At 37.0% G+C, this 12850-nt stretch overlaps 1 protein-coding gene across 1 annotated transcript in view; it reads right to left on the reverse strand.

The window, feature by feature from the left end:
* Positions 1–11338, reverse strand: part of abhd11 (abhydrolase domain containing 11) — a 37165-nt gene extending 25827 nt beyond the window's left edge. Inside the window, exons 1-4 of the mRNA XM_042499282.2 lie at positions 10959–11338; positions 9195–9330; positions 8640–8813; positions 8241–8411 (exon numbers count right to left, since the gene is read on the reverse strand). Coding sequence (XP_042355216.1) covers positions 8241–8411; positions 8640–8813; positions 9195–9330; positions 10959–11083 — 606 coding nt within the window. The 5' untranslated portion in view covers positions 11084–11338. The remainder of the gene's footprint in view (positions 1–8240; positions 8412–8639; positions 8814–9194; positions 9331–10958) is intronic.
* Positions 11339–12850: the final 1512 nt, after the last annotated feature.

A 12850-nucleotide genomic window follows, 5' to 3' on the forward strand; every position in this document is an offset into this window, starting at 1 on the left:
ATGACCAAAAAAGCAAGGCTATAGTATGGCAAAAATGTCAAAAAATGACATGTCTTAAAAACAGCTCAAAACAGCTTAAAAGCGCATACAATAGCCTGCCGAGACACACAATAGCATAGACTGTTACAAAAACGGCAAAAAACACCATAAAATGGCATGTTGAAAAAATGACCAAAAAAGCAAGGCTATAGTATGGCAAAAATGTCAAAAAATGACATGTCTTAAAAACAGCTCAAAACAGCTAAAAAGCGCATACAATAGCCTGCCGAGACACACAATAGTATGGACTGTTACAAAAACTGCAAAATTACCATAAAATGGCATGTTGAAAAAATGACCAAAAAAGCAAGGCTATAGTATGGCAAAAATGTCAAAAAATGACATGTCTTAAAAACAGCCGAAAACAGATTCAAGGTACATACAATCCCGTACTGAGACACGCCATAGCATAGACTGTTCCAAAAACGACCAAAAACACCATAAAATGGCATGTCGAAAAAATGAACCAAAGAGCAAGGCTATAGTATGGCAAAAATATCACAAAATGACATATCTTAAAAAGAGCCGAAAACAGCCTAAAACTGTATTAAATAGCCTGTCGAAACACACAATAGCATAGACTGTTACAAAAACGGCAAAAAACACCATAAAATGGAATGTCGAAAAAATGACCAAAAAAGCAAGGCTATAGTATGGCAAAAATGTCAAAAAATGACATGTCCCAAAAGCTGCTAAAAACAGCCTAAAACTGCATTAAATAGCCTGCCGAGACACACAATAGCATAGACTGTTACAAAAACAGCAAAAAAAACCCCCATAAAATGGCATGTTGAAAAAATGACCCAAAAAGCAAGGCTATAGTATGGCAAAAATGTCAAAAAATGACATGTCTTAAAAACAGCCGAAAACAGCTTCAAGGTACATACAATCGCGTACTGAGACACGCCATAGCTTAGACTGTTCCAAAAACGACCAAAAACACCATAATATGGCATGTCGAAAAAATGACCAAAAAAGCAAGGCTATAGTATGGCAAAAATGTCAAAAAATGACATGTCTTAAAAACAGCTCAAAACAGCTTAAAAGCGCATACAATAGCCTGCCGAGACACACAATAGCATAGACTGTTACAAAAACGGCAAAAAACACCATAAAATGGCATGTTGAAAAAATGACCAAAAAAGCAAGGCTATAGTATGGCAAAAATGTCAAAAAATGACATGTCCCAAAAGATGCTAAAAACAGCCTAAAACTGCATTAAATAGCCTGCCGAGACACACAATAGCATAGACTGTTACAAAAACGGCAAAAAAACCCCCATAAAATGGCATGTTGAAAAAATGGCCAAAAAAGCAAGGCTATAGTATGGCAAAAATGTCAAAAAATGACATGTCTTAAAAACAGCCGAAAACAGCTTCAAGGTACATACAATCGCGTACTGAGACACGCCATAGCTTAGACTGTTCCAAAAACGACCAAAAACACCATAACATGGCATGTCGAAAAAATGACCAAAAAAGCAAGGCTATAGTATGGAAAAAATGTCAAAAAATTACATGTCTTAAAAACAGCCGAAAACAGCCTAATACTGCATTAAATAGCCTGTCGAGACACACAATAGCATAGACTGTTACAAAAACGGCAAAAAACACCATGAAATGGCATGTTGAAAAAATGACCAAAAAAGCAAGGCTATAGTATGGCAAAAATGTCAAAAAATGACATGTGTTAAAAGCTGCTAAAAACACCCTAAAACTGCATTAAATAGCCTGTCGAGACACACAATAGCATAGACAGTTACAAAAACGGTCCAAAACACCATAAAATGGCATATCGAAAATATGACCAAAAAAGCAAGGCTATAGTATGGCAAAAATGTCAAAAAATGACATGTCTTAAAAACAGCTCAAAACAGCTTAAAAGCGCATACAATAGCCTGCCGAGACAAACAATAGCATAGACTGTTACAAAAACGGCAAAAAACACCATAAAATGGCATGTCGAAAAAATGACCAAAAAAGCAAGGCTATAGTATGGCAAAAATGTCAAAAAATGACATGTCTTAAAAGCTGCTAAAAACACCCTAAAACTGCATTAAATAGCCTGTCGAGACACACAATAGCATAGACTGTTACAAAAACGGCAAAAAACACCATGAAATGGCATGTTGAAAAAATGACCAAAAAAGCAAGGCTATAGTATGGCAAAAATGTCAAAAAATGACATGTGTTAAAAGCTGCTAAAAACACCCTAAAACTGCATTAAATAGCCTGTCGAGACACACAATAGTATAGACAGTTACAAAAACGGTCCAAAACACCATAAAATGGCATATCGAAAAAATGACCAAAAAAGCAAGGCTATAGTATGGCAAAAATGTCAAAAAATGACATGTCTTAAAAACAGCTCAAAACAGCTTAAAAGCGCATACAATAGCCTGCCGAGACAAACAATAGCATAGACTGTTACAAAAACGGCAAAAAACACCATAAAATGGCATGTTGAAAAAAAAGACCGAAAAAGCAAGGCTATAGTATGGCAAAAATGTCAAAAAATGACATGTCTTAAAAACAGCCGAAAACAGCCTAATACTGCATTAAATAGCCTGTCGAGACACACAATAGCATGGACTGTTACAAAAACTGCAAAATTACCATAAAATGGCATGTTGAAAAAATGACCAAAAAAGCAAGGCTATAGTATGGCAAAAATGTCAAAAAATGACATGTCTTAAAAACAGCCGAAAACAGATTCAAGGTACATACAATCCCGTACTGAGACACGCCATAGCATAGACTGTTCCAAAACGACCAAAAACACCATAAAATGGCATGTCGAAAAAATGAACCAAAGAGCAAGGCTATAGTATGGCAAAAATGTCAAAAAATGACATGTCCCAAAAGATGCTAAAAACAGCCTAAAACTGCATTAAATAGCCTGCCGAGACACACAATAGCATAGACTGTTACAAAACGGCAAAAAACCCCATAAAATGGCATGTTGAAAAAATGGCCAAAAAAGCAAGGCTATAGTATGGCAAAAATGTCAAAAAATGACATGTCTTAAAAACAGCCGAAAACAGCTTCAAGGTACATACAATCGCGTACTGAGACACGCCATAGCTTAGACTGTTCCAAAAACGACCAAAAACACCATAACATGGCATGTCGAAAAAATGACCAAAAAAGCAAGGCTATAGTATGGCAAAAATGTCAAAAAATTACATGTCTTAAAAACAGCCGAAAACAGCCTAATACTGCATTAAATAGCCTGTCAAGACACACAATAGCATAGACTGTCACAAAAACGGCAAAAAACACCATAAAATGGCATGTCGAAAAAATGACCAAAAAAGCAAGGCTATAGTATGGCAAAAATGTCAAAAAATGACATGTCTTAAAAACAGCTCAAAACAGCTTAAAAGCGCATACAATAGCCTGCCGAGACACACAATAGCATAGACTGTTACAAAAACGGCAAAAAACACCATGAAATGGCATGTTGAAAAAATGACCAAAAAAGCAAGGCTATAGTATGGCAAAAATGTCAAAAAATGACATGTGTTAAAAGCTGCTAAAAACACCCTAAAACTGCATTAAATAGCCTGTCGAGACACACAATAGCATAGACAGTTACAAAAACGGTCCAAAACACCATAAAATGGCATATCGAAAATATGACCAAAAAAGCAAGGCTATAGTATGGCAAAAATGTCAAAAAATGACATGTCTTAAAAACAGCTCAAAACAGCTTAAAAGCGCATACAATAGCCTGCCGAGACAAACAATAGCATAGACTGTTACAAAAACGGCAAAAAACACCATAATATGGCATGTTGAAAAAAATGACCCAAAAAGCAAGGCTATAGTATGGCAAAAATGTCAAAAAATGACATGTCTTAAAAACAGCTGAAAACAGCCGAAAACTGCATTAAATACCCTGTCGAGACACACAATAGCATAGACTGTTACAAAAACGGCAAAAAACACCATAAAATGGCATGTTGAAAAAATGACCAAAAAGCAAGGCTATAGTATGGCAAAAATGTCAAAAAATGACATCTCTTAAAAACAGCCGAAAACAGATTCAAGGTACATACAATCCCGTACTGAGACACGCCATAGCATAGACTGTTCCAAAAACGACAAAAAACACCATAAAATGGCATGTCGAAAAAATGAACCAAAGAGCAAGGCTATAGTATGGCAAAAATGTCAAAAAATGACATGTCCCAAAAGATGCTAAAAACAGCCTAAAACTGCATTAAATAGCCTGCCGAGACACACAATAGCATAGACTGTTACAAAAACGGCAAAAAAAACCCCATAAAATGGCATGTTGAAAAAATGGCCAAAAAAGCAAGGCTATAGTATGGCAAAAATGTCAAAAAATGACATGTCTTAAAAACAGCCGAAAACAGCTTCAAGGTACATACAATCACAGATTGAGACACGCCATAGCTTAGACTGTTCCAAAAACGACCAAAAACACCATAACATGGCATGTCGAAAAAATGACCAAAAAAGCAAGGCTATAGTATGGCAAAAATGTCAAAAAATTACATGTCTTAAAAACAGCCGAAAACAGCCTAATACTGCATTAAATAGCCTGTCGAGACACACAATAGCATAGACTGTTACAAAAACGGCAAAAAACACCATGAAATGGCATGTTGAAAAAATGACCAAAAAAGCAAGGCTATAGTATGGCAAAAATGTCAAAAAATGACATGTGTTAAAAGCTGCTAAAAACACCCTAAAACTGCATTAAATAGCCTGTCGAGACACACAATAGCATAGACAGTTACAAGAACGGCAAAAAACACCATGAAATGGCATGTTGAAAAAATGACCAAAAAAGCAAGGCTATAGTATGGCAAAAATGTCAAAAAATGACATGTCTTAAAAGCTGCTAAAAACACCCTAAAACTGCATTAAATAGCCTGTCGAGACACACAATAGCATAGACAGTTACAAAAACGGTCCAAAACACCATAAAATGGCATATCGAAAATATGACCAAAAAAGCAAGGCTATAGTATGGCAAAAATGTCAAAAAATGACATGTCTTAAAAACAGCTCAAAACAGCTTAAAAGCGCATACAATAGCCTGCCGAGACACACAATAGCATGGACTGTTACAAAAACTGCAAAATTACCATAAAATGGCATGTTGAAAAAATGACCAAAAAAGCAAGGCTATAGTATGGCAAAAATGTCAAAAAATGACATGTCTTAAAAACAGCCGAAAACAGATTCAAGGTACATACAATCCCGTACTGAGACACGCCATAGCATAGACTGTTCCAAAAACGACCAAAAACACCATAAAATGGCATGTCGAAAAAATGAACCAAAGAGCAAGGCTATAGTATGGCAAAAATGTCAAAAAATGACATGTCTTAAAAACAGCCGAAAACAGCTTAAAACCGCATATAATAGCCTGCCAAGACACACAATAGCATAGACTGTTACAAAAACGGCAAAAAACACCATAAAATGGCATGTCGAAAAAATGACCAAAAAAAGCAAGGCTATAGTATGGCAAAAATGTCAAAAAATGACATGTCACAAAAGCTGATAAAAACACCCTAAAACTGCATTAAATAGCCTGTCGAGACACACAATAGCATAGACTGTTACAAAAACGGCAAAAAACACCATAAAATGGCATGTTGAAAAAATGACCAAAAAGCAAGGCTATAGTATGGCAAAAATGTCAAAAAATGACATCTCTTAAAAACAGCCGAAAACAGCCTAAAACTGCATTAAATAGCCTGTCAAGACACACAATAGCATAGACTGTCACAAAAACGGCCAAAAACACCATAAAATGGCATGTCGAAAAAATGACCAAAAAAAGCAAGGCTATAGTATGGCAAAAATGTCAAAAAATGACATGTCTTAAAAACAGCTCAAAACAGCTTAAAAGCGCATACAATAGCCTGCCGAGACACACAATAGCATAGACTGTTAAAAAAACTGCAAAAAACACCATGAAATAGAATGTTGAAAAAATGACCAAAAAAGCAAGGCTATAGTATGGCAAAAATGTCAAAAAATGACATGTCTTAAAAACAGCCGAAAAAAGCTTAAAACTACATACAATGACGTACTGAGACACGCCATAGCATAGACTGTTCCAAAAACGACCAAAAACACCATAAAATGGCATGTCAAAAAAATGAACCAAAAAGCAAGGCTATAGTATGGCAAACATGTCAAAAAATGACATGTCTTAAAAGCAGCCGAAAACAGCTGAAAACCGCATACAATAGTATACTGAGACACCCCATAGCATAGATTGTTAAAAAACAGCCAAAAAACACCATAATATGGCATGTTGAAAAAAATGACCAAAAAAGCAAGGCTATAGTATGGCAAAAATGTCAAAAAATGACATGTCCCAAAAGCTGCTAAAAACAGCTTAAAACTGCATTAAATAGCCTGCCGAGACACACAATAGCATAGACTGTTACAAAAACGGCCAAAAACACCATAAAATGGTATGTCGAAAAAATGACCAAAAAAGCAAGGCTATAGTATGGCAAAAATGTCAAAAAATGACATGTCTTAAAAACAGCTGAGAAACACTTCAAATAGCATCCCAAGACATGTCATAGCATAGAATTCTGCAAAAACGGCTTATATCCCAAAAACTGCTGAAAACTGCATAAAATAGCGTGTTGAGATATCGCATGGCATACCACCGTGATATGGTATGTCAGAAAAAAAAAGACCCAAAAAGCAAGGCTTAAGTATGGCAAAAAATTCAAAATATGATATGTCCCAAAAACTGCTGAAAACCACATTACCATAGTAACGCTAAAAAGTCCCATAAACAGCTGACACCAGCATAAAATAGCATGCTGTGACATGCCATAGCATAGAAGGCTGTAAAAACAGCCAAAAACACCCTAATATTGCACGCAGAAAATAACACCAAAAAATGGCATATTATAGTGTTATAAAGGATGTCAAAATATGACTCACATCATACTATGCCTTATTCCTGTTTTTCCAACATGCTTTACTATGACTTTTTTTTTTTACTATAGTATGGCTTTTTTTCAACAGTTTTATCAACATGCTATGCTGTGAATATTTTGAGATATGATAACATAACTTTGTCAACAGTTCTTTTGATATGGAATTATATGACTATCAAAACTACTATACAATGGCTTTATAAACAGTTGTTTAAACCTGGTATACTACTACTTTTTCAAATGTTTTTGACATGCTATACCATGTCATTTTTTCATGTAGTATACTATGACTTTTTAAAAAGTGTTTTAGACATGACTGTTATGACGTTTTTCTATATGCAATAATATTACCATAGTTCGACATACATAACTGACATGACTTCAAAGTTTTATCAAGGTGCTGTTCTGTGACTTTTTCAAAAGTTCCTTTTCAGCGTGCTATGCTATGAAACTTTTTTAACATACCATACTGAAACTTTTTCAGCAGTTTTTCCCCATGCTCTTCTGTTTTCTATTTCGAGATGCTGTACTATGACCTCTTTTGGCATACCATACTATGATTTAACAGTTTTTTCGACATGGTATACTATGACATCTACAGTCTTTTGAATTTTCCAACATTCTTTTGACATGCTAAATCATAACTTTATTCCACATACTACACAAAGACTTTTCAGCAGTATTTTCTACATAGTCTAATATGCAGCACTGTGACTTTTTCAACAGATTTGTTGATAACTCTAATGATAACAACAACAATAATAATAATAATAATACATCGGACTTGCATAGCGCTTTGCTATACTTGTACATTTTAACATTTTTTTTTAAAAATGCAATAATATGGCTTTTTTCAATACACTATACTATGATGTTTTCAGCAGGGTTTTTTTTCGAAATGCTAGAATACGATTTTTATGACATGCTATACAATTACTTTTTCAGCAGTACTTTCTAAAGGATATGACTTTTGAAATACATTTTTACATGCTATACTGTTACGTTTTTTGACATATCATACCATGTTTTCAGTAGTTCTTTCGACATGCTATACTATGACTTTTCAACAGTTTTCGTGACATGCTATAATATGTTTTTATCAACATACTGTACCATGACATTTCAAGCAGTTTTTTCAACATGATTTGATATAACTAACTTAAACTTTTTGGGGGATAGTACACTATGACATTTTTCCACACACATACACACACATGCACAAGCATACATGCATATAAAACAGAGTTCTGACCTTGACCAGAGATCGCAGCTGATCCTCAGCCATCCGCCTGGCAGTGGAACGTGGGATGTCACTGGAGATCTTCACCTCCTGCATGGCTTGGATATAATAGCGAAAGTTGGTGCGTGTGGTGGACTGGGCTGGGCTGATGTCCACTACCACCAGCCTTTCCACTAAATCAGACTACAAACAGAGGCAGACAGATTGGGATTAACAGACGAGGAAAGAGATGTCATTTGGAAAAAAAAGCATTGACAAAACAGAAACAGGACATCAAGGTGCGGCTTTAGGAGCGGGTGTGATTATCAAATTCAGAGAGGACAGGAATGTACAGTCAAAAAGGTCAGGTGACATCCTGCAAAAGTACTGCAGCTCCACCATTAATTCATGGTAACATTTTCTGCTGCTAACCTGTGTCAGGGCGGTCGTCATGGCTGTTTTCCCTCCCATGCTGTGGCCAATAAGGATGCACTTCTCAATGCGCAGCTTTGCGAGGAGATGTTTCAAATCATCGGCCATCGCTTCATAGGTCAGCTCTGGGCTGTGGGGGCTGTTGCCATGGTTACGGGCATCTACAGTCAGCACCTAACTGGACAAAGGACAGTTAGGATACTTGAAATGGTGGGGGGGGCGGGGGACAAAAACACTTTTATGTTGGCTGCATGGGGTTTTTTTGGCCCCAGCTCAGGAAGGTGGCAGCACAAACAAAGACTGTTTTGTGCACATGAGGTGATGAGTTTCTTTAAGCAAGCCAAAGAGCAGATTATCTCTCAGTATTTATTACAACAGCACAGACTTCTTGGATGTTGTATCAATGCCTGGAAGCACACTGGTTGATTGTGCGTTCCCATGTCTGCTTTTGTAAAAGTACCAGTGTCAGGCTGCTGGGAACAGACACAAACACATAGCAGTGAATTGTTTTCTTCGTAACAGCAGACAGGTGTGATGTCTTCATCGCTGCATTACCTTTCGGCCTGTGCGCTGCACCAGGGACTTAGCTATTGAGTGGAAGTTAGATTTGCTGCCAAAAAGGCCGTGAAGAAACACCAGGGGAGTGCTCTCTCCCTTCCCATCGAAGACATCATAGGTCAAGTTGACTGGGCTGAGGAAAAAAACATTCATAAGTTAGAATCTGCTAGTGAGACTTATGTTACAATGACAGCAACAGTAATAAATCTCATAAATAAAACTCTGCAGACTGATTAAACTGCCAGAGAGTGGAATTGATGACTGAGTTGCTTCAAATCAGTGAAAAAGAAAATGCAGGGACTCTTGCTTTCCTGTTTTCACCCCTTCAAATAGGATATCAGGGGAAATTATTCAGAGGATAATAAGGTAGTGGCAGCATTGTTGAATGATTTGTGACTTATTTAGGTGAAAATGATTTCCTTCCACCTACTGGTACATTTGGTAACCATGTAGAGAGACATTGTTTTTTAAAATGTTTTAGTAATCTTTCACATAAAAACAAAACATTTGATTTATTGTTTATCATTATATGAATGTGTGAAATTAGAAAAGACTTTTCAGGAGCAGTGTCTAAGATTTAGTGACATCTAGCAGCAAAGATTGCATATTGCAACCAGCTAAAAAATTCCCATGTGCCAAGCGTTAACTTCAGGTTAGGATTTCTTTATTTCTGAGAAGGTTTTTACCAGCCATTATCCACAAAGGTCTCTTCCTCTGCAAAAAAATGGCAGTGCTTATATTTGTTTTTATTAATAATAACAATGTTAGATTCTTGTGTGTTTAGAAATTCAGTCTGTAATATGTGGAAAAATTGTGAAAAGTTCTCATCACAAAGTCTCTGAGCCTAAGGTGACACATTTATATGCCTTTTGTTGTTCAATCAGGAGCCCAAAACCCCAAAACAATCAATTTGCAATTTAAAGACAGAAAACACCATAAAATATTCACATTTGAGAAACTCCAAACACTTGGCCTATTACTTGATATATGACTATGATTATTATTTTGCTCTCAACATTGTATTTTTTGTCAATTAGCAGATAGATCAACTAATCATCAAAACAGCAAATATTATCACGATTTTAAGGCCCATATTGTGTTTGTGTTGTACTGTGTTACAGGCTAAACTATCTGTGTATCCAGTCTCTCCAAAAACTCAACATTGTACTCTTTACAGATCCAGAACTAGCTATTAATATATGACTTCATTAGCTACACTCCTAGTACACCAAGATAAATATAAAGCTCCGCAATTTATCTCACTTTCATACTAAGAGGTGTTTTTATGTTTTTCTAACCCAGAGCAGTGTGACATTCATAGATATAGGATTTATCAAAGGGGGTGTGGTATTAGACAGCATTCATTTTAGCTAGGCTTATCTAATGGTCCGGTGGCTTGGCGTATATGTAGCAGGGCATACCATACAGTAAATATACATATATAATAATTATCGTTCAATTTAGTTATATTACCAAATAAGATAGAGGGACAGAGAGTCTATAACTAAAATCCTGTGTGATAATAGCTCAAGTGCGGGTCAAACCTCTTGCTAACCAGACGTCTGAATGTCATTTATGTAAACCGTGTGAAGTAAACAGTCGACTAAGATACAAAGACACGACATGGTGAGATGTACCAACGATTGAATGACTGGCTTTTTAAAAGGGCAACATTTAGCCGTCATGTCCACCCAGCGCCACCACACCACAGCTCAGGCAGACAGAGAGGGCATCAGTTAGCCGGGGAGCTAGTAGGGATACCTGGATGAGCAGGCTGTCCGGACCATGGGAGCCACCCCGCTAACATCCTGCTGTCCGGGGAATAAACGACATAACGGCCGGCTGCTCAGCAGTCCTCTCTGGATAACGCGACACAAAGCACTCATGGCAGCATATGCTCCCTGACCGGGCAGTGGACAAACAGCATGTGCGTGTAAAGACGGCCACAGTGACAGCAGGGACTCGGCGAGTGAGCACGCACGAAGCACCGGAGGTTGAGATTGAAGGAACTTCTGTCAACAGCTGAGCCGCTGCGTCATGACGCACGCACGTACAGGGACTGCATGTTCCTTTCCCTGAGTTCAGTCTCTCAGGCTGCGTAAACAATGACCTTGGCTGCGGTCGAAAAGTTCAAATAATTTTCTTTACTAACCACTTTTTCCTTAACCTCCAGAGAAAACGTCACGAGGTCGAGGGAGGTTGTGAAGGAGAATTCATAAGGACCTAGGAAAAGACGATCGCGGTGTTTAGAGAATCCGACTGTACTTCTCCTCGCCTCTGTGATGATGCGACGGCTAATGTTATTGACGTGATGACGTACTGTGATGAAACTACAATGTTCACATGATGGACTACAAAAAACACATCCTCACTGGATTGGTTTTTATGCAGCAAAAAGGTTTTTTTAATCGTAATTGTTTTATTTGTGTTTTCTTTAAAAAAAAAAAATTTGCTGCCTTCTTCAAGCCCTTTGTAATGTGGATCTTAAAAAGTGTGCCATAAACTCTGAGTATTAATATTGTGATCATGACTCTAATTATTGTTATTATCAATACTATGAATATTATCATCGTTATTATCTTAATCAGGCCTACTTCGCCCCGTGCCTACTCGTCACGTTGTTTAATGCCAGGATTAAAGCTTAAAAGAGGACAACCTGGTGAAAAATATTACATCATTACCAAAGTGGGAATTAGAATAAAGAGGAATATAGGCTGCCAGTCACACAAGTGAAATATAACGTTGTGACACGAGATGGTTGCTCACACTCACCCTCCTTTCCCCTCATATTTCATGAATCCTTATACGACTTCAAAGCTCTGTTAGAGAACAGTTAATAGTAAATTTTAAATATGCAGAAAACATGATTAAAAAAAATAACAAGAGAATATAAGAAGCAATAACAAATTTTGATAACTATAGGCCTATAGCCTAAATTTAGGGCAAAGATCCGATTATAAGCCTGTGTATATAAAAACTTAATAAGCAGCACACAGCTCAGTAAACAGCTCCATGTTGATGTGAAGAGGTATTGGACCGCAGCCACTTGTGTTGAGCAGCTTGTCTATTTTAAAGCAGAAATACAAATTTGGCTTTGCCTGAGGGCCGCTTTAGTAAAATGACAGGTCGCCAGGGGACACTTAATAAACCAACATTAATATATTCATCAGTAAAAAATTAATAGACAAGGCAAATCCAGTCTCAGGAGACCTTCACAGGTCTGGTGTCAACAGGGACGTTTCTAGAATTTGACGACATTCGAGACCCAGCCCAGCCCCCCCGAAACCTTTAGCATTAGCATAGGCTACATGATGTATGCTGTTGGTTCTAGGATGGAAATTATATGACACATACTGGTTTATAACACCGCAAACAGATACATCATTAGAGGCCCTTGCTGATATATCAAATATTGATTTATTTCCAAATAGGAATTTTTGTTTGCATGCTGGAATTTCTGACATATTTTGATGTAAAATTGGTTTTTAATGATGTACTGTTAACTGCACCTCCCCTCCCTCTGGGGTGCACAATGAATCGTTGTTGTTGTTTACCTTTCCAAAGATGAAATTGTTTCTGATGGTTAGAGCCGATGTCTGATAAATATTATTACTGGTGGCCTGTGTTCGGCAAATTGATATGTTTGATGAATT

This window comes from Plectropomus leopardus, chromosome 15, assembly GCF_026936395.1.
Source record: "Plectropomus leopardus strain MGB_pleo_1.0 chromosome 15, ASM2693639v1, whole genome shotgun sequence".
Lineage (NCBI taxonomy): Eukaryota > Metazoa > Chordata > Actinopteri > Perciformes > Serranidae > Plectropomus > Plectropomus leopardus.